Below are 24,324 nucleotides of genomic sequence, written 5' to 3'. Positions count from 1 at the left end.
TGCTTTTGCTAGAAATTCAATTTAACAAATCAACAAAAAAAAAAAAAGGAAAAACGTAAAACAAAAAGAAAAACGATATCAATTATTTGAATTGTTTCCTTTTAAAATGCATTTAGTTTTCAGTTTTATTTTATGTCACAACAACAGCAAATTGTTTGTAACTGAAGAAGAACAAAGCAAGTAAACACTCTAGTTAACTTTTCAAATATTCAATAATTTAGCTACTTCATACTAAATTCAGAGAAAAAAAAAAAAACATTTACATCCATGGTTATTGATCGAAGTTCCTATACCCTTACAAATTCGTCATTTTATTAAAACTTTGCGTCTTGATTTATTTAGCCAAATGTATGAACTCGCTTTTGGAAGGGTATAAAAAAGTCAAGTTTGAGGAAGTCTCGATAACTGCTTATTTTTTGCTATCTGTTTATTATAGTTTATATATAAAGCAAACAATCTCACAGACACACACACACACACATAGAAGCAAACAAGCGAATGCCAACAGCCTCAAATTATTCGTTAAACTGTTAAACATTCGTTTTATAGTTGATTATTCAGTTTCTGATTGCGCAAATAACATTTTTTTTTGATTTGGTGGTTATTTCCTCTGAAACTCGTTCAGTTGATTTATTTACTTTTTGTTTTTCTTTTAGTAATTTTATCACAGAATCTCTTTAAAACAAAATCACACTTCATGCTTGCACTCGCATATTACACTCACACACACACTAACAATTTTTCCTTTTGGTTTTACTTTATTTTTATTAACATGCTTTATTTATCTTTTTTTCTTTCCCTAAAATACAAAAAACTTTCCCATCAATCTGAACTAACACAACAACAACAACAACAATAAAATGGCATGCGAATAAATATAATTATTGAAATAAAAACACTTTAAATTTGAAAATCTCAAATATTATGTAACAAATCATCATCTATTATTATATATAAAGTATAAAAGCTAGCAAATAGCATGATATAATTTGTAATTTTGAAATGCTTTTTGCCTAATATATACATACTACATAAGTAAGAAACTGCACACCGACCCGATTCTCTGTTAAATTGGGTTTACTTCTACTACTTCACTACAACAACAACAACAAATGCCACAGCAACAACAACAATAACAAAAGTATTAAAAGTTAAAACACGTGAATTTTAAATATCTGCACCTCTGCTTGCCTCTCTCACCAATATCTCGAGAATGCTCAGCAATAAGCAACTATACAAAGAGCAAGCAATATAATATACCATTCATCGATATTATAACTTAGCAACAATCAGCACTCCAAATATAAAAAAAACACCACTACCAACAACAACAAAAACAACAACAACAGCAACAACTAAACGTTTAAAAAGTGTCATCTTCGTCTTCGTATTATGCCACTTAATCAAACTGCGAAAAGAAATGTGAAAATGAAACAAAACAGGGAAACAAAGCCCTTGAAATCAATAATAAAAATAATAATAAAAGCGACTCCGCCGCCATCATCTGGCCCCTGGAACATCATCGCGACGTTGCGGAAAACCCTTTGCAACTTTAACATCTTTACCTACATCTAAGGTGAGTAAACTTTTTTCTATAAACCATATTTGCATCTTATCTGATAAATTTCTTGTAACTGGTGCTTAAATCTTCAATAGAAAGATTGTTTAACGATTTAGAATCGATTTGATGAATGAATGAATGTCTGGCGTGACTACAATCTTAATTTAATGAGCTTAGTTAGTAATCATTTATAATTCCATCATGATCTTATTAAATGCAATTTGAGAGAAAATCATGATCTAAATAAGTAGATTATTAGTTGTGGGAGAAAGTTTAGAATATTACGCAAAATTATACTATTCAACGAGCTCACCCACATTTTATTAGCCATCAATGAGTATCACTTTTAACTATGTATTTTGTATTTGTTGTAATGACTCATTTCTTATGGGTTAGAAAATGGAAATTTTTGCACGTCGAATGTGTGAATATTATCGATTTGTGATTAGATTATTGAGCACTCTCCAAATGGAATATAGCGGGGTTACTTAAGTAAAATTCTCTAACTAAAATGATTTGTGCAAGTCAAACAAAATGTATATGTATTTCCAACAAGTAAAATATGCTCATTTTGATGTTTTGTTGTTTATCTCACACTTCAAAAACAAAAAAGCATCTTTGCTTGATTTTGATGAGATCACCATCGGTAACCGACTCATTTTTTTGTTGTGCGAAATCTTACAGTCGACAAACAAAAGTAGTAGTAGTATGTGTATGAAGTGTATAAGTAAATTAAATAAAATATCATTTGATATTTATAGATATTTGCCAGTTTCTTCGTTTAGCCGATTACTCTCATTCTCTTTCTCTCTTAATTAGATTGGAATATGGCGAGTTTCATTTGAAGTGGAGATATTTAATACCATTCTAAATATATATATATATATATGTATGTATAGTGGTTAGCCTCTTTGACCCTTAGGCGTTTGCGTGTATAGTGTATAGTAGACCGACCACAATGAAATATATTATCTACAAAGTTTTTCGTCTATTTTATGCGCGTTCATCATGTATCATTTCCCTTCAACTTCCTGTCATCAATGAGAGAGTTCCCTAATGTGACTTGAACATGCATTGTGAATATATATGTATATATGCACATATATGGGGGAGATTGTCATTGAAAAGATGGGGGGGGACGCCCTCAATTCAAATGGCAGAGAGGAACCATTGAGTCATCAGAGTCATACGGACGACCCACACTCGAATCGACCAGTCAATTCGACCATTGTACACTCATTTTGACTGCCATTTCTAAAGACAAGCTCGTGTCATTTCTATTGGGCAAAAGGCGATAAATAAACGACTGATATTTACATTATTCCTAAATTAGTTATTAAATACTTGTATTTCATTCAGTTTTTGTTGAAAGAAGTTAGAAATGGCAAATAATGAATCATAATCAACATCATTTTTATCGTGTGATAAGCCAACCCAACTCAAATGATAAGCTATCTCTATACTTTCAATGTGAGCGAGAGAGAAGAAACGAGTAATAGAAGCACTCACACATACACGGCCATGCACACAAACACACACACTCTTAAATGCAATTAATAGTTGAACTCTTGAATGACACCTGTCGCAATTTTTGCACTCACTCTCGGTCGCTCTTTCTCTCTCTCTCTCAGTCTCTTCCCTGCTTTGCACATGTTACTTTGTTTTTTCCCCAATGTCTCATAGTGCCTCCTCTTGTTGTCTGTTCTTCCCTTCTACTCCAGGCCACTTTCAAGTGCTAACAAGCGCCCCGCAGTCTCGCCTTATACCCTTTAATTTGAAAGCATTTTAGACTGGAATAATAAGCTCAAAGAGTAGAACTATAGAATTTTTAATAGGGTATCGAAGGAGTCGATTTGGCTCTTGCCCCTTTAACTCCATTGGCTGCCACACTGTGGCCGGTCCCCATATTTGCCATGCAACAGCTAACAGCGATTCATGAAACCAATTTATGCACTTTTTTTATTTTATTTTAGTTTTCTCCCGTCTCCTTTTGTTTTATTGGCAATTTTTTTGTTTTGTTATAAGAGGTAACAATCAATGAGTTTATTTATTATTTTATTTTTATCTATTCTTTTGCCATTACATTAAACTCTTTCCGATGACTCACAAATTTGCTAAGGCGACTGTTTAAAGGTTTGTCAGCGGAGTGATTTATTGCCCTCTTCTATACATGTAGAGGAGAAGGCGGAGAAAAAATGGAGAAGCGGAAAAAGAGAGACAGAGAAAGAGAGAGAACACACAGTTTTTAAAGTCTCTTCTTCACTTGTCAACAGCTCTCTGAAAAAGTCAGGTTGTAATCAAGAATCTCATATCATAGTTAGTTGTTAGTAGTAGTCGACTTGACAATTGAAAAGTTTGCTTGTATACATCGTCTCTCCTTTCCACCCATCTCCCATGTGATGTAAAAGTTTACTTTTTGCTGTCTTACCATGCAAAAATTTGCCATTCACAAAAGGAGGCGAACTACCTTCTTCCATTACTCTTTGGCTCAAACAATTTCTTCCTTTTTGCACAACTTTAAGTTAGCCAACTTTCAAGAGAATTTGCAGCACTTGCATTCACTTCATCAGAAAGTCTTCTTTAGACTTGCTAAACATCTTTTCTGCTATGTATTTCCTGGGGCATTTAATCAATTTGCCGAGCCGCAGGTAAAAAAAACCGGGGCGTGGCTAAGTCGTCGCTATATACGGCTTGCCAAAGACTTTACTGTGTTATGTGTGGGGTATTATGACATGCTTCTTTTTTGTTTTTTGCCAAAAGAAAAGAATAATTTTAAGCCAGGTTAGGTATAATATCGATTTTGCTCATCGCATTTGCCCAAAGTTAACAATTTTGTTAATTGAAAACAAATTTTGTAGCCATAACGTAGAGAAAGGAGGGTCAAACAAGGGAATTGACCCAAGGGGGCCATCGAGCTGGACAATATGCCCAACCATTTGATTGTGCGTGTGTGTGTGTGTGTGTGTGGAAGAGAAAGAGTCCAAAATTAATTTGTGAGTTTTGTGGAAAATGGATATAAATATATATATATATATATATATAAAGAAAACCAAAATTATAATTATAACGAAACTTAAATGCCCTTTTAATTTACTATACTCGGTAGTCAATTCCTTAAAATGTTGTACACATAGATTTAATTGTTAAAATTTTAAACGAGTGAGTACATTTTTTTAAACCTTGTAACTAGCTTTACATGAATTTTAGTAAGTCTTTAACTGAGAGTAGTGTATATGAGCATGTATATTAAAAAAGAGAACACATGTTGACCTTTTTTCCATTCAGTTTTTGTTTTTTCTCTTTGTCGGCCAGTTCATTCGCCTACAGCCAGCCAGCCCAGCCCAGCCTGGTCTGATATCTATATCGAGAAACCCTCATTTATCCCTTTTCGCCAAATTATATGTGTATTTAATATTGCTGCAAAAGCAACTACCACAAGAGCGGAGCATAGGCGCAGTCAGCGATGGAATATCATGAATTGAATATGAAAGAGCCTAAGGGGAGTTATACGACGGGCACCCATGTCGTTGGACAACGAAATGAGTTTTTGGTTGCCCTGTAAACGTGTACGTGTTGGCCTGGGCGGGGTTCCTATTTAAAATAACAACGAAAAAGCAGTTGCAAAAGAAATGGGCGATAAATGGTAGGGGTGGTCATGAAAGGATTGTGTTTTTTTTTAGTCAGAGAGAATTACTTTTCTGCCCCATTCAAAGTGAATACGAATTGTTGCTTATTTGTTTACTAGTTTTCTTTTCTTTTCGTATTTATTTACTAGCTTTTTTTCATTGCCTTGTTTGGTATTTTGCACCTTTGTCTATTTGTATTTTTTTAGCGCCCTCTCGCACCATTTTTTGCATAAACTTTTTGTCTAATTAAAGCAAGGCGCAAATTGTTCTCACATACACTTTGGTAACAAACTTTTGGCGGCTCTCTCTTGCCCTATTTGGGGGCTAAAGTGAAGAAAAAACGCTGAGTAATTGCACTCAGTCGTGGTGAGGGAACCACACGAGACCGAGACTGGAAGAAGGAGAGGGAGAAGGGCAAGACAAAAAGAAGAAAAATATTAATTGAGGATGTTTGACTAGCACAGAAGCAAGCAGGAGCAACAGATTTTGTTTTATATGTCAATAGTAGTCGTACATATAGCAGGCTAAGAAAAGTGTCAACTTGCTGTGCTCAAGGCAACAGAAAACGGCCTTCATAAGAGCTACCAACAAGACACAGGACTATGAAATGGGCTTGACATGTTTAACTGTCTCTTGATCTTAATTTCTCTCTTTTTATGCTGCGCCTTTATGCCCTGGCAGAACGGATGATGTCGAGAATGATGTCGAGAAGCCAAAAAAAAGGTGAACAAAATACTGTTGCATACCTTGAGGCGCCACCCATGTATTTTACCTTTTCCATAAAAGTGCAACATGAAAAAATTCTGAGAAATGACGTCTAAAGTTAGTTAAACCAGATAGAAGCTTTCTATTTTTGAATGAAAAATGCATTTTTTTTACAATTTCTCTCTCTACTCTTGTTACATTTTGAACTTTTGCACAGCAGGATAGCTGTCATCCACCCAGGATAAGTCAAAGCAATAGTGTAGTTTATGGCTGCCTTGATGTCAGATGGGTGGGGGAGGAAGCGTGATGGCGCTGATTCAATTGCTGGCATAACCTCTTTGCGAGAAAAGGAAACTAAGAGCCGTCAGCTCTTGAAAGAGGAAAATGAGTGTGACATGTTGACAAAAAACTGGATTTTTCTTCTTTTTTTTTTGTAGAATTTAAGATATTAATTTCTTAGCCAATGCATTTGCAGTTTCGATTTATTGAATTTTGTGCCTTGAAGTGTATTGCCAGTCTCTCATTTCCAATTTGAATTGCAGTTATTGCCAATGTCTGTCATATTCGTTTACTCACTCTGCTGTATACTGTGTCCTCCTCATACACTTTACTGCTGACAAAGAAAATAAAATAAAATTGCAATGAAATGAGCCCCAAGGCATTGCATAATATAATCAAAATGCAGATTGCTTGCTTTTATATTGTGGCAAGAGCATCCTGCAGCTGTTAATGGCACCATTGTGTTGTCTCCTTGTTCTCTCTCTCTCTCTCTCTGGGACACACTCTCTCTCCTTCTGAATCCTCACACCCCCAAAGATCTGAATTATAATTAAACTTGAAAATCTCCCAGTAGATGGCCTTGAAGCCATCAGAAAAAACCCATAAAAAAAAAACAAATACAGATGAGTAAACCAAGTTAAACAGAGAGGGGAGGAGGACAGATTTATGGAAAGTATAATGCTAAAAGTAATTAAAATACATATTAAATGAAGGCAAATGAAACAATTGTTTGTGTGGTCAAAGTTTATTAAAGCTTTTTGCATTATTTAGTTTCCTTTAAAGCATTAAGATATAGGAGTAGATTAGGTGCCTCATTCTGGAAAGATTTTTAAGAAAACAAGAGATTTACATACATACATATGTATAAACTTAATTATGGCCTGAAAATTTCTGGTTTTAATGATAAGCACATTAAGTGCTTAACAAGCTCCTGCTTTCTCCAGTTATGTTGCAGATTCAAGACCCAAGTACAAGCGTACATTACGTATACGCCTCATTATCCAACCACAAGGATGAGCTAAAATATAACCACTTTTCTGTTAGTATTTTCTTTTTACTTGGCCTTTTTTTTTTTTTTTTTACTTTTTCAATGTTAAAGCTATATGTATTTTTGATGTTTTTTAAGTTTTGTGCGTCTTTTTATGTTGCTTGCTTGGGTAATTTGTCCAGTTTGTTTCCTGTGGGCGTGGCTTTTGTGGGACATGCCTGTGCTTACTTCCTTCCTGTTTGTTTTGTTGCCCCCCTTTTTTATATTTTGTTGGTTTTTTGTTATTTATGTGTGTGTGAGTGTGTGTACGTTAAATAAAAAAGAACAAAATCGTTTGTTCGGCGCGTGGGATTAAGTAGTGGAAATGGAGTAAAATGGAGTGGTCGGCGGAAGGACAAAGAGGTAGAGGTGAGGTCAACATGATGATGTACGTTGGCATCAGCTTGTTTAGAGTCAAGTGAGGACATAAAATCAGAAAGTTTTTTTTTTATTTCGGCTTACGTCATGTTTTATTGTTGCTCCATGGAACCACCATCCAAGTTGTGAAGGCATTAAAGGATTTGGCCTGCCAAAATATTATTGTCATGTTGTAAAATTCATTGAGGAATGTGTGACACACATGCTCAGCAGGCTTCTAGGGTATACACTCCTCTACCACTCGGTCACAATGTCAAAGAGAACATACAAAAGGCAACACACAAATAACGAAAGATGCCCAAAGTGAGAAAAATAAGTCACACACACGCACACGGAAACATTGTTCCGAGATTAAAATCAACAAAACATCGGACCTTTGGATACCCTGTGTTGTAAAGTAAACTTGTTTTTAAAACAAACCTATTTCTCTCAGAGATTAATATCCACATTGAATATGTTCCAAAATTATCCAAAGATTATAAGAGTATAGATCTTTCTTAAATTGAAATTATTAAGCCTTTGAAATTGAAATTTTAATGAGCATGTCCTATTTGTTGTGTTTTGGATGACATTCGGCATTATATACATATATATTTTTATATGTATATACAATTCTAAATTGCTCTTACAGGGTATACAAATGAAATCCACATGCGCCTAGTTTCCCCATTAAGGTTGGCCTTCTTCACTCGGTATGTGTTTTGGTGCTCTCTCCTTGCATTGTATCTCATTCACTCTCTCTCACTCTCTGCTGATTTTTGTTTTACTGTTCAGCAATATATGTGGGTTAGGAGGAGGAGGAGGGAGGCAGCGGCAACTAATCCATTTCGCTTGCTATTTTTAACAGAAACGTAAGCGGCGATAACCAGAGAGTCCCATGGGGCCAAGTAGCAGGCAACAACGGTAACAACAACAAGAGCAAGCAGAAGCCGCGCAGCTGTGGCAAATCAAAAGCCGCACTCACACATACACACACATGGATACGTATATGTACATATACATATATACGTATAGGCGGCAGCCCCTTACGTTAGGCAATGGTTTTGCTCGCTGCGCAAGCTGTTGAGAGTTTGTCAGTTCTCTCATTCTAAGCGACTCTCTCTCTCAATGCCTTTCTCTCTCTTTTTATCTCAATCGGTGTTTCACACCCTCGCTCTCTTTCTTTTATTGTTCGGCTAAGCATTTTGGTTGCGAGTTTTCGAATTGTCATTGGCTTTGTTGCGGCTTGTTGTTGTTTTTGTTCGTTTTTGTGTGTTTTGTGTGCTACTGTGTTAATTTCCACACGGTATACAGACACACACACACACACACGCACACTTGAAATGAAGCCGGTTCTTTCACAGAAACAAAAGAGGAGCCTAAGCCAAATGAGAGCACGGCAAAAGGGCGGGCAGGAAGAAACAAAAAAAAAACTCCGCACGCAAAACAACTTTTGTTGTCCTCCTGCCTGTTTTTGTCCCCATGAATCCATAAAGTGACCTAGCCAAACCATCCGCCATTTTACCTCCTCTCTGTGGCTTCTTTCCATTTTCTCCATTTTTTTTCTTTCTTCTTTTTGTTCCTTTTCTGTTTGCGTTACCCACATCCTGTCGTGTTGGGTTGCTGCTTGTTGTGTGTGTGTGTGAGCCTTTTGTGTGTTTGCATTTTGGTTACACTTTTTTCCCCCCTATTTGTTCTCCTTTTTTTCTACGTTTTGCTATTGCCGTTTTGACAGTTGTTTGTGGCGGCTATACACGTTTAGCGCGAAAGAGTGAGAGTATGGATATTTTTAATCGACAAACAAAAAAAAGAAGGGCAGTTTCCCACTGGTTGAAATTTAGAAATATATTTCGATTACTTGAGAATTTGCTGACTAGACCCTTACTAGTAAATATGGTTCAGATATTCCCATCTTATTCTAAAGTGTTACATTATTATTTTCTTTTCATAGATTTCAACTTGTTATAGATCCATTGATTTGTAATCTCTCACCTCAATACCTTAATACCATAGTATTTTATGCTTTCTCCAAAATCTCTTAATTCCGTTTACATTCAAGTATATAACCTGATTGTCATTTGGCAGTAAATCGCATTATTTGCTCCTCGAGTCTTTGCACTAATGCGGCTTCACCCAGTTGTTGTTCCTCTTCGTTGGTCGATTTTACCGTCATTTATCCCCAAATAACATTGCTTGAAGAGCAGAACCCAGCCGAACACTTGCTTATCGCTTGGGGCATATCATTTAATTTCAACATTATTTGTCATATATACTTAAGCTAAAAGGGGAGGAGCGGGCGTAGTGGAAGGCAGGCAGCCAGCAGAAGGAGCGGTAGTAGCAACTAATCTGCAATCTTTCCCTTTTTGGGGTAGGCACAAAATAAAATGTGCTATTAATTAGTTTTTCCCACATTGTTGTTGCCTGAGTTTCTGTTGTCCTTCTTGCTCTGGCTGGCAAAAGGCCTGAGGATAGATAAAACTGCCGCACACACGAAAAATCTAGGAGAGTTTGCAGAGAAAGGGAGGGAGAGACAGCGAGCGAGAAAGCAGGAGAATAAAAAAGAAATATATATAGAGAGAGATGGAGTGCGAGAGGGGGCGGACAGAGAGAGAGAGAGACCTACCCACCAAACAACTAACTAACTGGCTACGTTTCCTCTATCCCTCCGTTTCCCTTCCCTTTATTGTCTCTGGCTCAGAATCATGACGGAAATTTTTGTACCACTTTTCCGTCGCGTCATTTTTGCTATCTGTGTTCATGACTTGTAATTATTTTTGCGATTGTTGTTGTTGTTGTCGCTCGCTATTGGTCTAGATATAGCCATCCCTTTCTGTCAGGATATATATATATATTTTTTCTTGGGTCCTTTGGGCACAATTACTTTTGACACTAAATTTATTTTTATTTGCCTAGGGGGCAGGCAACCCAGTATTGGGAATTAATCATACGCCATGTGGACCCCCTTCTTATCAAATGCAAAATGTGCGTGTGCAATCGAATTCCAAAAAAAATAAAATATATGAAAATAACATTTTCTTAGGGTAGGTGAGAATATTCCAATATTTTAGGTTTATATACATAATTGAATGATGGATGGATGGATGGTTGGTTGGTTGGTTGGATAGACGGCTGACTGGAATGGCGTGTGTGGTAATATGTTAGTTTCTTTTAATAAAGGTTTGGCCTGCAAAGTTTATTGCCCCCAAATGTATGTGCTACGTTTTGCAAATACATATGTCTACTTTGTATGGTAATAGTTAGTGCTGAGACATTGTGTTGGTTCATTAAGGCCAGTTCTTTAATATTTTGCTTTGTTTATCAATTTGCATTTCCATCCGGAATGTTTAGGCCTTCTTTGCTAAATCATATTGTTAATAACATGAAGAAACAGACTTGTTTTCGCCGGCTTAAATTGATTAGCATATTAAAATTCAACACTTTTTAAATCAAGTTTTATGTTTAAACTTAACTTTTGATATTAATATAATATGTAGAACCAGTTCTTAAGTTGAACTGCTATGAGCAGCACTGCGCCTCATCAGTGATGAACGAACCGTGAAAGGTTTAGTTTAAAGGATTTACTTTACCTGTGTGCCACCTGCTCAGTTCAGTTTGTTGAACTTTAACAAGCAGAAAAAGTCTGCCCTAGCCAGGTTCGTTTTCCCATCTAACTTATTTACTTCGCCTGCCTACCATTTTAGTTCCGTTAGTCCATTTGCTGGACTGGTTTGGCCTATCCTCCATATCCTATATTCACCGCTGCCGCCGCCGCCGACGCCGTCGCTTCGAGGGCATGGGCATTCATTATAAATGAAATTCACTTGAAAACGACTTTTGAACTAACCGTCAACGTGGAACAGTCGCTTTTTGTGGCGGCCCTCGAGGAGTGGAGTCATTGTGTTGGCTTATCTCTTCGGGCTGTGTTCTGTTAATTTGCATTTATTTCAAGTTCTAGTAAACGTTGAAAAACCGCTAATGTCATTGGCCCACACCCGACAAGCTCTGTCCCCTCCCTTCTCTGTTTTCTATTCGTTTCTATCTCTAACAAAATTTTGTGTTGAATTTTGTTTTAGTTGGTTTTTCAAGGGCATATCAAATTGTTTAACGACTTTTTTTTGTGTCACCTTACACTTGTTTTTTCTTTTTTCAGCTTTGATTATGTATGTGTATGAGTGTGTGTGTGTGTGTGTGTGTGTGTCCGATGACGACATTGAAATGTTGTTTTGTTTGTTCAAGTCTTTTATGAGCTTTCTTTCTCCATGTATCAGTCAGTCAGTCGTCGTCTCTGTTCTTCCAAGTTATTGTCTGGTTATTCGCAGCTCTCAGTGGCAAATGGCTTTTAGCTGTCAGCCTGAAATGCAAATTTTACAAATGGTTTTTGGCATATAAAAAGCCAACCCCATTGGCCTTCTCTCTGTTTTCTCTCTCTCACTAGGGGCGGTTGCCATTTACCCCGAGCTGTTCTCTATCTTTATCTGTCGGTGTGGTAAATGATCACATATACTCAACTTCAAATCGCTTGATATATGAGTATATTAAGCTAAATACAGCTAAAATCCTCTGGAATCTAGAGTACTTCATTATCATAAGTAATTTTCCCACTGACTAGATGATTCAAATTTATTTATATTTCTTCTATACACTGAAGAAAATGGAAAAGTCTGAATTTAATATCACACGTAATAAGAATTTGAGAGAAGAATTTCACATTTAGCTGCAAATTTAATCAAAGTCTTTTATTATTCATACACATGGAGTTATTTATTATGTCACATAAAGTAATCAAGCCCCTGCCGCCAGGCACAAAAGTTCTTCAATTCTGTTTACGAGGTTTACTACCAAAATTTATGAAACTGTAATAATTAATAAGAAGTTTCCTTTTGATTAGCATAAATTTTGACATTGTCAATAGAATTTAATGATTATGTTTAATATGTATTCACTTCACAGTTACAGTTTCAGTTTCTCTTATGTTGAGTCTCTTTTTTTAATGAGAATCTTTCTCGCTTTCTCTCATAGCCTTTGGCTGTCAACAGAGATTTTGTTGAAGGAGAGAAACAAACTTGCTTACACACACTCACTCAGTTCACTGGCTCCCTTTTTTTTGTCCTCCTTATGTTATTACATTTATTCCGTATTTTTTTTTTCAGTTTTATATATATATATTTTTTTTTTTGGATGTCATCTTAATGGAATTGTTAATGCTAATCCCCCAATGCTGTGTTTTTGCCCCAGTTTTTGCTGGCTTTTCAACCCTCCTCCAAAAAAAAAGGCCAAAAAACAGGCCAGCAAAAAGGACAAAAAAGAAAGCAAAATTGTTTGTGTTAGTTTTCATTTCGTTGTTTGCTTAAAATTTATTCTTTACATTAATTTGCCTCGGGTCTCTTCTTCTTTCGAGAGAAGCAAATTAAATTCAACGTTGAATGAGTGCCATAAAGTTGTTGGCAAGTACCGACCGAACCAGCAGCAACCTCTTTACTGATGGCAGCGAAAACTGCAACACAACAACTTCAGAGAATGGCCTTGCCTTGTTCCAGAAGGGCCAGAAGGGGGGAGGGGGTGGGCGTTAGGCTGGGCACACACAAACGATAATGCTGCTGGCATTGGGGCTTTCCATCCACTTAAAACAGCATTTGTGCATCATTTACAATAAATGTCGGCAACTCGTCATCATCGCCATCATTAAAAGCACATTCCGCTGCTTATGGCAACGGTTTATCTGTCTCTCTGTCTGCCCGTGAAACGAAAGAAGGCGGAGGCAGATATAAGATATACTGACCAAAAACCATCGAATACACTCATTACATGGCCGTGGACCATCAGTGAACATAAAAACATTGGATATAAATTCACAAATTGTTTATATACATATGATGTCATTTCGGTTTGTCTTTTTCTTTACTGGGACTTTTTTGTTTTTACTCATTTCAGTTAATTTACTGAATGACTGCATATGTATACAATTCAGTGAATCCTTCAAAGGATGTGCATTTTCATCTCTCTCAGGCTATGTTCACAATCAACTTCCTGCTGGCTTTTTGTCTTCTTCTCTTTGTTCTCAAAAAAAAAAATTAAATTCAATCGATTTTATTAAATATTTTAATGATGTCTATTCGTGTTTGTTTTTGTATTCATATACATATAAAAGTGGATACTTATATAGTCATTTATATATTATGAAGAAGCCCAAATGGATTTAATCAAATCCAAAGTAAATCCCATATTAATTCCATACAGAAACGAATGTTACTCTTTCTATACCCTTGATATTTGGCATCATAATTCTTTGTATTAGTAATTCCATTTCAATTTAGTTGGAATATATCTTTTGTAGAGCTCAACGTGCTGATTAATATTATAGTTATTTATTTTGCCTGTAAATAACAAATATTGGTTTTTAAGCTTTTGGCTATATAACTTGTGTGACCCACTTTTAGAAAAGGGCATATTAAAAAAAAAAATAAATAAATAAAAGAACATAATTCCGCATCTGGTATTTGTATATAATTTTATTTTCCTTTTTTTTCGACTTGTTTTTTCATTTATTTTTGATGTTACTAAGCTAAATTAATAAATTAAATTGACGTGCAAACAAATTGCGAGCACTCGGCGGCGCGTTTATTGCATTTGCATTCGTTAGAAGCCTAAAGGCAAGCCGAACTCAGATGGCCAGGGAAAAGGAAGTGAGAGGTGGAGGGGGGTGGAGTGAGTTTCTTTTTTTGTCCGTACGCTTACGTCAATCATCATAATCTATTTTGTTCTTCATCTCACTGTGACTTTGACTTTGGCAATTTATTTTAATTTAAGTCAAAGTAAAAGGAAGAACAAAGAAATAAATAAAAAAAAAAACGTGGAAATTTATGTTCTATATACATTTGTGATATATAAAAATATATTTCTGGTTAAATAAAATAATCCTGACACGGGGCTTTTGATATAATAATTTTAGATAATTTCTTGACAATTACAGAACTAGGAGCTCATTTTGGCTTAAAAGCTTTAGGCCAATGAATAGTCTGAACTGTGGTTTAAGTTTTGGTTCTATGTTTTATCTCTGGATGTGTGTTTGTGCTTGATTTTCTTCCCTTCTTTCTGGAATTATCAATCCCCTCTCTCTGTCTCTTTCTCTCTCTATGTGTTTCTCTTTCTGTGTGTTTATCTATGTAGGTAATTTGTTTTTTTTTTTCGTTCTCTTCAAGGCTCTGCTCCTGCTGCTGACAACGGCACTTTTCGTATTCAAGTCGGGCAATAAAATTGTTTACCCTGCCGACCGGCCGACCCTCGGATGAGGACCCCAAAGCCTATTTTATGTTATGCTAGGCACACGCACAGAGCAACACAACACCCAAGAAACAGCAAGAAATTTCCTTAACAATTATCGCATTGCCTTTTTATAACTGCGCTACCCCCCTAGAATCTAACTAGGATGTGGCCTGCTGCTGTCCCGACCGACCCCCGACCAGCCCGACCCACTCACACTTAGGCCAAGTCATAGCTAATAATAAATTCTTGGTTTTGGCCCCGCACAAAAACAAGGAAAAAAAAAAAGAAAATTCTTCCAAAAGGCGCCGCCGCCACCGCCGTTGTGAGCTCCTTTTTATTATTGTTGCTGTTGTTGCTGACGTGTGCAGACCATAAAAATCCGACCGTAAGACCACCACGGGGGGAGAAACGTCGACCAAATGACCTTGTCTCAACACAATAGACCATTCGGTCATACGATTTCTGACAGATATTTTGACTGGCGAATTGCCTGGAGGTACCAATCCATCCGTCCCGACAGGACGAAACTCAATTTGCATTACATTTACTTTGCTTGCATAATATTTCACGTCTTTATATACTCATATGTCCTGTCCGCCGAGATCTACAAACGAAATACGCAAATTAGGGGTATGAGTGGAATGCAAAATAAAGGGGGAGACGAGGCAAGTAGGGAGTGCGGATTTTATCTGCAAATGAGTCATAGCCCAATATAAAAAGCCAAGGGACTTAAAGACCGTTTCGGGGTAGCATTTATTCTACATTTAAGGACTCACACAAATAACATAAAAGTATCCTATAACCCATGCAATAATCCATAACAATATTAAAGTGTCGAAAATATACGTATATAGGGAAATTTAAGTAACCTTTCTCATAAAACACTTATATAATATGCTTAGATGAACCACCTTAATTGAAATTATTTCTGTGAAAATCACTAGTTATTATTCTCTGCCTAATACAGCTCCTAAGAATTGATTAAAGTTTATGATATAAACTTCTGTTCATAGATTTCATAGATTATAAACTTTAATCAATCATTAGAAGATGTATTAGACAGGGTATAACTAGCAAACTTAATCAACTTTGTTACTAATTTTATAGTCATTACTATCGGCGTTTTGGATAAAATTTACTAGCCAGGTTAAACACATGTGAAATATCTGTTTATTAGAAGGCCAACAAGGACAGATTTGGGAATAGCTTAAATCTTCGTGCAGGATATACATGAGTCGACATGACGACAGAGTTAGATTTCCATTTTGTTTCTCTTGGAATTTTTTTTTGTTTTATTGGTCCATACAAAATTTGATTAGGTGCCATCAATCGTTGCGTTTCTGTTTTAATGAAGCAGTTGCCATTGAAGCCTTTGTTATCCCCCGTTCCAAATATTTGGGACCAGCGAATGCTTGATTGGGTAAAACTGAGCCGAGCTTCTTCAACTGACCGACCGACCCATTCAAAGGACAATAAAATTCTGGACTTGACCCATCGTAAATCTCTCTGCGGGATACACAAAACAGAAAAAAAGGAGGGAAAGAAGTGATTGGTATAAATTTTGTGCCTTTTGCGCTTCACTGCTTCAAACGCTAAGGACTAAAAATGGCAAAAACAAAAAAAAAAATGAAGAAGAAAAGCGTAACAATTTTTTTGTTTTCCATTCTTAAAACAAATGCCAAAACAGAAGCCTGACCTTTGACTTAGGGCGTTTACAATGTTTTCGTGTGTGTGTGTGTGTGTGTGTGTGTGTGTATTTAAGGTGACCCAGGAACTCCAAGTTCACCTCGAAGGTTCGCTTAAAGGCACTTGTAACTTTTTACACATAAATTAACTGTCAAAAAGAACAGCATCCTGGTCGGGACATCCTGGCATCCGCCAGGAATTCCCTTGTAAATTTGTCTTGTAATTACATTGCCTAACGCCACCGTTTTTCTTTATTTTCGTTTCTATACTCGCTTGTTGTTGTTGGTTTTTTGTTGTTGTCGTTTTTGTTTTTCCTTTAATTACAACCATAATTAATCATCAAAAAATCATCCTAGTGAAATTCTTTTCACTTTATACACTTTGCACATACAATTTAATTGGTTTTTGCCACAAAAATTAAACCGTTTAAAGAGAGGGCCCATAACTTTATTATTCACACTGAACGGATTTGCATATGCAAACCGATTGTCCTTAATTTGATTATTGATGCAACTGAAAGGGTTTTTCTCATGTAAAACGGAAATATCTATGTGTGTGTGTGAAATTGTGAAATTCAATAATCTGATTTCTAATTGAAAACATTTCGATGAGATTAGTTCCGTTCGATTTAGTGACTATAATCAATACATAATGACTTAATTCTCGCCGACAACGAACTAATTCACTGTGTGTGTGTGTGTGGACTTCCATTGATTACAATTTAAATAAGTTTATCGCGATATAATTATTCATCCATTTGCCATTTTAATTGAAAATGTATTTTAAAAAAAAGTAAACCCTCTTTCTTTCATCTCGAATATAAATTGCATAAAACAGTGTTGAAATAGGACGATGCTACTTAGTAAATTTAAGTTCTTTATATACATATTAATCAAATAATAATTAAATCTGCTCTTAAAAATGTAGAAGATGTCGATAAAACTGATTCATTACCAATTTATAAATTCATTAAATGCAAATCAAAATCTCTGACAGTCATTTTGATGTTTTCTGATAATGGCTTCGAATGCAAAAAAAAAGGAAACATTATAGATACAAAAACAATATATTTTTCAGTTTCTTACTATCCTTTTGCTGCCCTCTTTCAGTTGGATTTTAAAGCTTTTTAATGGTTTTTAGTATGCATTTTGATTATTCAATTTAATTTAATGAAAATTGGATCAATAACATTCAAACTAAGCACTCCTGATTCTGAGAAATACATTAAAGTTAAATCTTCCAATTAGTTAGTAAGTCATATCCCCAAGAATTGGATAGATTTCAAGAGACTCTTGTTGTAATAATAAATCGTTTTTATTTATATAGGGCATGTTCTAGCTGGCAAACATCATTCATCCACATGGTTAATGCCATTCATATGTATGTATGTATGTATGTGAGTGTGTGTGTGTGTGGTCCTGTTTGTGACAGCTTGCCTAATCCCACCTCTTGTATACATTATCGTTGACCTCGTCCTGCAATCGCTTTTCACTATGCAATTAGGATATGCGTCAGCTTGTCTATGGGCGTGGCACTACTGCAGCACTCAATATGCACACAAACAAGCTAAATATATATAACACTCATATATACTATATATAGTATATACTTACTTATTCACAAGGATATACTCACATATATTTCAAGTTGTTTGCTAATTAGCAACAGTTTGCAACAATTTCGCAAATTTCGGTAAGGTAAAGGGAGAGTGAGAAAGAGAAAAAAAAGAAGGCCAAACTTGGAGCCATTATGAAAAGTGTTTTCGGTTTTGCCATCGCAAATCCCCCTACACCTACACCAATCCGTAAACCCTCCACCCAACATCCTCTTTCTGACATCAAGTTAATGAATAGTCATAAATTTGTGGGACTCTTTGCTCCCTTTACATCATTTACATTGGAGGCGCTTTGCTTAATGTCTGCTCAATTTATTGGCAATTTCTTTTCTTCATACACACACACACATTAAGATATATCACTGCCACGCCCCACTACCAAGTACCTACCTACCAACCGTTCTCGAAGAAAGCCTGAATTTCTGTTTGTTGAAATTTGTCATATCAGCTTTTTGGCAGTTGTTTTTCCCTTATTTTTTTTTTGCCTCCAAACTTTGATTTATGCCTAAACATTTCTGTGCCGCCTCCTTTTCTATTTATTCGCAGAGTAACTTATCAGGCAATTTAAAACTTGGACAAGTAAATTTGTTTTTTTTTGCCATTTTTCTTTGGCTTGTCGGGAGCAACTGATAAGTTTGATAAGACTCTGTAGCTTGATTAAATTGAAATAGTTAAGTAGGTATAACAAAATTGATTTACGTTACTGTCCAAAATAGTTATTCCGCTGGAATGAATGAATTCTTACTAAAGCAAATCGAAATGCTACTAGTCGAGGTCGATTTAAGCTTATCTCTTATTATTCACAGGTCAAGAAAACTTAATCTCAAGCTAATTTAACAAACGTAAACGTAATCTGAGAAGGTCAATTACAATTGCCGACATGTAATTAATATTTTCATTGATTGGATGGATCAGTGTAAGGGCGTTAAGATTAAAATAAATAAATTAAAGCCATTTAAAACTAGCAATCAATTCCAATATGTCTTTATCTTAAAGCATCTCACAACTTTAGTGAGAAAATTCTTTATAATATAAATAATTTAATATCAAACAGAGTGCATCTATTCATTTGGAACACATTGTATAGTATAAATATTTTATAATCGAGAATACTTTGCATAAATAGAAATGTTATAGCAAAAACTTTTGCAACAGAAACTCTGCCGGATATTATCAGCCCAGACACGTATACACATTTTTGTTTGTATGCATTTTTGGCCTAACCCGAGAAATGTTTTATCCAGCAGGCCGAAACAAAATTTGGTTGCATTTTTCATAAAGCAAAAAAACAAACTGAAACCCAAAGCCAGAAATAGAAATCTCTGATGGATATACATCCCACAGCTAAAAGAGAGAAAGATAGAGAGAGAGAGATAAAAAAAGTAGTTTATTGCCAAAAAAAAAAAAAAAGGAGAAAAGTTTGTTTTTGTGGTTGCTTTAATACTCCTTGCACTTGTCTGTTTAGAAGTATGTGTGTGTGTGTGTGTGAGTATTTTACTTTCCATTTATATACGTGTGTCCATTTGTCAGTAATTAATTTTGAGTGAAAAACTTGGCTCACGATTGACTTGGCTTGCTCATTAATTTCCACCAGCTGTTTATGACTTTCAAGCACGTCAACAGAAGCTTGAAAATCAATTAATAATCGGTTGTCAAAGAGCAGAGAAAAGCAACACTGTGCAACATGTGACAAACAGGATGACGGCCGGCAGGCAGCTGGGATACATCCTCATCATCTTAACTTGGTTGTTTCCTCTGCTCAGATTCAAGTCTTTTTTTTGTTTTGGCTTGTTAAAATTTGATTAGGCAAATGAGAAATGACTAAAAACCCGATGAAAGGATACTTGCATTTGATTATGTGTTCGTTGTGTGTGTGTGTGTGTGTGGGAGGGAAATTAAGATGCAAGTCAGCTTTCCGTATTTCTGTGTTTGTGTGCAAAGCATACATATGTATGTACATATGTCTTACTGTAGTCCAAAAAGGTGTCTAATCAGAAACCACAATTGCATACAAATGAGAATTGCATTCGAGTCAATATGTTATTATCCAGTTATCCAATCGATATGTTGCTTGGTTTCCTTCTGCCATACGTCTCCCCTTTTTTTGGTACATAAAAAGAAAATGCAGCTGCCAAAATGTAATGCAATCTTGTTAAATTTCTTAGTTCCTTTCTCTCTTCTGACAATGGGCCAAGAGAAATTCAATTGAGAGACAGCGACACTCATGGTTCGACTGGCCATCCACCCACTCGAAATAATCAATATGTGTATGTGTATGTGTACTGTGTATAGGGATTCGTAGTAGCTGCTGCTGTTGCTGCATTTTCTGCTTGTCGGGGCATAATTATTTTCATTGTCGTTTTGCCACATCGAGTTGACTGCATTGCATTCCATTCCGTTCTCAGAGCAGAGCGAAGCCTTGACTGTTTTCCAAAAAAAAAGAGAAAAAATTGTTACTGCAATGACAGCTGTCCTTGCCCGACCACATGTGTATGCGTATGTGGTGGTTGTTGTCCTTGCATAAGGTTGCAATTCCTGCGTGACATTCACATGTGTAACATACATAGTTTTCGTATAATTTATACGTTTCCCTCCCAGCAGAGAAGGGAGGGGATATAAACTTTTTTAACTACATACCAAAAAAGGTCACAGCAAACCAGGAAACATTTCGTTATTATTTCTCCTCTCAGAATTCTAATTATTCATTTAAACTTTCAACAACAAAAATATGGAATTAGTGACTTTGAAGAAAACTTGTGGCATTCATTGTCAACTTGGTTGCTCTTCATCTTATAAAGTTTCATGGTAAAAGGAAGCCTCTTATTATTGACAAAAAAATAAGAAATAACCTCATGAATAGCTGATTTTTGCTAATGTTGTGGTTGTTCTTGTTATTGTTGTTGCTGTTATTGCTGTCACTTGCCGAATATTAGAATGTGTATAGAGGGTACTATAAAAAATTCATTAAATAAATAACACTGCTAATTTGTATAATAATTTATATTTATGAGCCATCTGCAAATTTCCGCCAAACAATTTGCGTGAGTTTCCCCTGCCCCTGCCTTGACTCATCCTCCTCCTCCTCCTCCATACTATTGCCATAATGCTTCGGGCCGAAGATTGTTGCTTTTTGGGTTGAAAAGAAAATGCGAGCAGCCTCGGGCTAGAGGCCGAGCCTCTCTTTTAGCCTAGTAGCAATGTAAACTCGTATCTAAATGGCGCCCATAAGTAGGCAACATGTACTTATACATGCATACTCCTCTCTGTGGAATATCAAACATGTGCATTTTTTTTCTTTCTTCTTTTTTTTTTTGAAGACACCCACAGTTTTCAATTTGCTGTTCCTTCATCCTCTGTGTGTGTGTGTGTGTGTGTGTGTGTATATATGTATCTATATTCTCCACTCTCACTCCCTACGTCTTTCATTCCTTAAATGGCAGCCATTTACTTTCCGTTTCCGTTACATTCTGCTCACGACTTTTGTTGATAAGATATTACGGATATCGGGTGCACAGAAAGAAAGAGGGAGGGTGAGAAAGAGTCGAATCGAGTCGTCAGGGTTTCCATCTTTGACTTGTTCTTTCTTCTTCGTGCTTATATACACATGTATGTAAGCTCTGTCTCTGTGTGTCGATGCCGCCGCCTCTCATGTAATATGATTCTCTTTTGCCATCATCGCTTTTTAGTGCAAATATGGGTTAATGCGACTTTTATGTCATTTATGTTGCTGTTGAATTTTCACCAATGTGAATGGGAAATATATGTTAAGCTCGAGGTTCGTGGGTTTCCAATTTCAAATAAAGTTACAACTTGCCGATTTCCCATTCCTCTATTAGATTTTGACACCAAAGTTAAAGCATTGGGGCGTAAAGTTATTAAGTTAAGAGACAGAATACATATCATCAATCTATTTATCAACCCATCAAAAGCAAAGTCATGCCTTTATCTGTCATGTAAAACAGTTGCAAAGCAATAAACTCTGCTTAAACTGAACTGAACTCTGGTGCCTGAGCTTCTCTGACATTTACATATCAGTTATGTGGTAGCATCATCCACTTAACCAGCACTTGGCCAACAGGCCGCCACCCCCCAGTTGAACACGGCAAATTCCTGACATTAGAATGTGCAACACAACCGCATACCGAATCAAATATCAAGGACACACACGCACACTCACGCGCACGCACACACACGCAAACATATGCACTTAAAATCACAGCAGGAGGAGGATGACTGCAAAAGGTAATCATTCCAATTATATGAAATTATAGTTGGAAAAGAAAATAAAATAACGAAACTATAATGGGAAATAGCGATGAAACAATAATGAAATAAATGGCATATGCAAAAATCAATAGTAATACAATTTAAAATCATTTATTTCATATTCCGAATACCACTCGAAAACAGACACTCCACAACCAAAAGACACACATGAAATATTGCTTGACAAATATGTACATACATATGCATATATGTATACTTGTATGATAATTGCATGCCAAATGTGCGTGATGGCAACAAATTGTATGCGACCTCATAACCAACAAGGCAACTTGGCCTTTTCTGACTGACAAACAATTGTTAAAAAGTAACTAACAACTATTAAGCACACGACTTGTCTATTATTTAAACAAACCATAAGAAGAAATTTAACTTTACCATTGAAAGACTAATTCCTTTCACTCGTTTAGAATGAATTGAAATTATTTGTATTGTCATAATTATATACAGATTGCATATTTTGAAACAATTGGTTTGGGAATGTTCATTTCAATTGATGATTCAAATAGAAAGCAAATGAGCACCCAACTTCTCCGAATATTGACCAATTAACTTAATAATAGTTGAGGATGCTTATCATCTCCAACTATAAAAGAAATGCTTCATCTCCTTTGTATAGAATTTCTCATTAGACAATTTAAAATTCAATTTCAACATCTGTTAATTGAATACCTACTGGTGAGTCATGTAAACCAAGTGACACGGTCAAAGTTTCTTCACTTTTAATTAGAATTCACTACGAGAAATGCATGATGGTGACTTAAATTGCATAACTGGATTTGTTTGGAGACACCCTTGTGTGTGCCATTGTTGAGAAAATTCAAATTTAATTGTTGGGCTACGCTCTTGCTTTTAGTCTTTACCCGCAGAATTTGAAAAGGTTTCGCAGAATGTCGGTGAAAAACAATTACTTTGTACAATAAATGTTGATGATGATGATGACGATGCTCCTGCTGCTGCTTTCGTTGACTTTTATATTCAGATTCAAGCTGAATGTCAAGGGAAAAAATGACTCACCAGTTGTGAGATGAAACGTCAGCTGATTGCAATTCGCAGTATTTATTGTAAAATGCCCCTTCAACCACATTCATCATCGACCCTCAACGGGTTGGAGTAATTTGACGCCAACGCGTTGTCGTTCATTTCTTGTCTCCATATTTATAATAATTCCGAGAATAAGGCATGAAATATTTATACGTCTATAGTATGTCTATTTTGTGAGAATGTGAGAGAATGTAAATGTTATGTGTGTGTGTGTGTATGTAAATAAACGCTGCATAAATGAGGGCGCCACGCGTGAAACATTTTGTGACGTGCCATGAGGCTGCTGTGTGTGTGTGGGCGACCTTGTCATTGTCAAGAGTTGAATGCAACTTTATACATAAATGTACGAGTATGTGTATGCACACACATGTATGTGCATATGCTGTTGTTGCTGACCAAAGGGAGAGTCAATTAAAGTGCTATGCAAACGCAGAGATCCCGTCACGCGTGTTTAATTGGGCTAATGTTGGATATACTATCTACCAATTATCAACGTATCAACGTATGAATTTCAAACCAATTCCACAACACAATCATCAGGTCTGGGTGTGAAATAGTAGAAATAAGCCCCCTTAAGTATGCATTGGGCAAACGAAAAATGACCCTTTAAGTAGATTATAAAGCTAATTGTCCTCACACTGACTGTTCGGCTGTCTCTATTGTCTCTGTCCTTGATATTGGACTGCTCAATATTGATTTGCCTGCATTATTGCAGAATTATTGAAACCCGGCCGTATCCTTCGCCTATTTAAATCATCGATGTGATTCTAAATAAAGCCCTCATCAATTCGCGGTGATGGTGCACACACAATCGTGTGTTCATTTTCATCATTTTGCTGGCCAAGTGGACTAATTGGCCACATTTCCGTTTCGTTGA

The 24,324-nt window shown here is 36.0% G+C and overlaps 2 protein-coding genes across 2 annotated transcripts in view; both read left to right on the top strand.

Annotated features, from left to right (window-relative positions):
- The window catches only part of LOC6647466 (eukaryotic translation initiation factor 4E type 2), a gene marked incomplete at its 5' end in the record, with an annotated part of 43,575 nt that overhangs the window by 5,917 nt on the left and 13,334 nt on the right, over positions 1 to 24,324 (top strand). The gene's annotated exons all lie outside the window — the stretch shown is intronic.
- LOC26530259 (syntaxin-1A) overlaps positions 1 to 24,324 on the top strand; it is a 34,084-nt gene that overhangs the window by 1,876 nt on the left and 7,884 nt on the right. Inside the window, exon 2 of the mRNA XM_023178453.2 lies at positions 960 to 1,576. Within this exon, the coding sequence (XP_023034221.1) occupies positions 960 to 978 (19 nt within the window). The 3' untranslated portion in view covers positions 979 to 1,576. The remainder of the gene's footprint in view (positions 1 to 959; positions 1,577 to 24,324) is intronic.

Source organism: Drosophila willistoni, chromosome 3R (assembly GCF_018902025.1).
Source record: "Drosophila willistoni isolate 14030-0811.24 chromosome 3R, UCI_dwil_1.1, whole genome shotgun sequence".
NCBI classification, from domain to species: Eukaryota; Metazoa; Arthropoda; class Insecta; order Diptera; family Drosophilidae; genus Drosophila; species Drosophila willistoni.
This window is presented reverse-complemented; position numbering and strand designations above follow the sequence as displayed.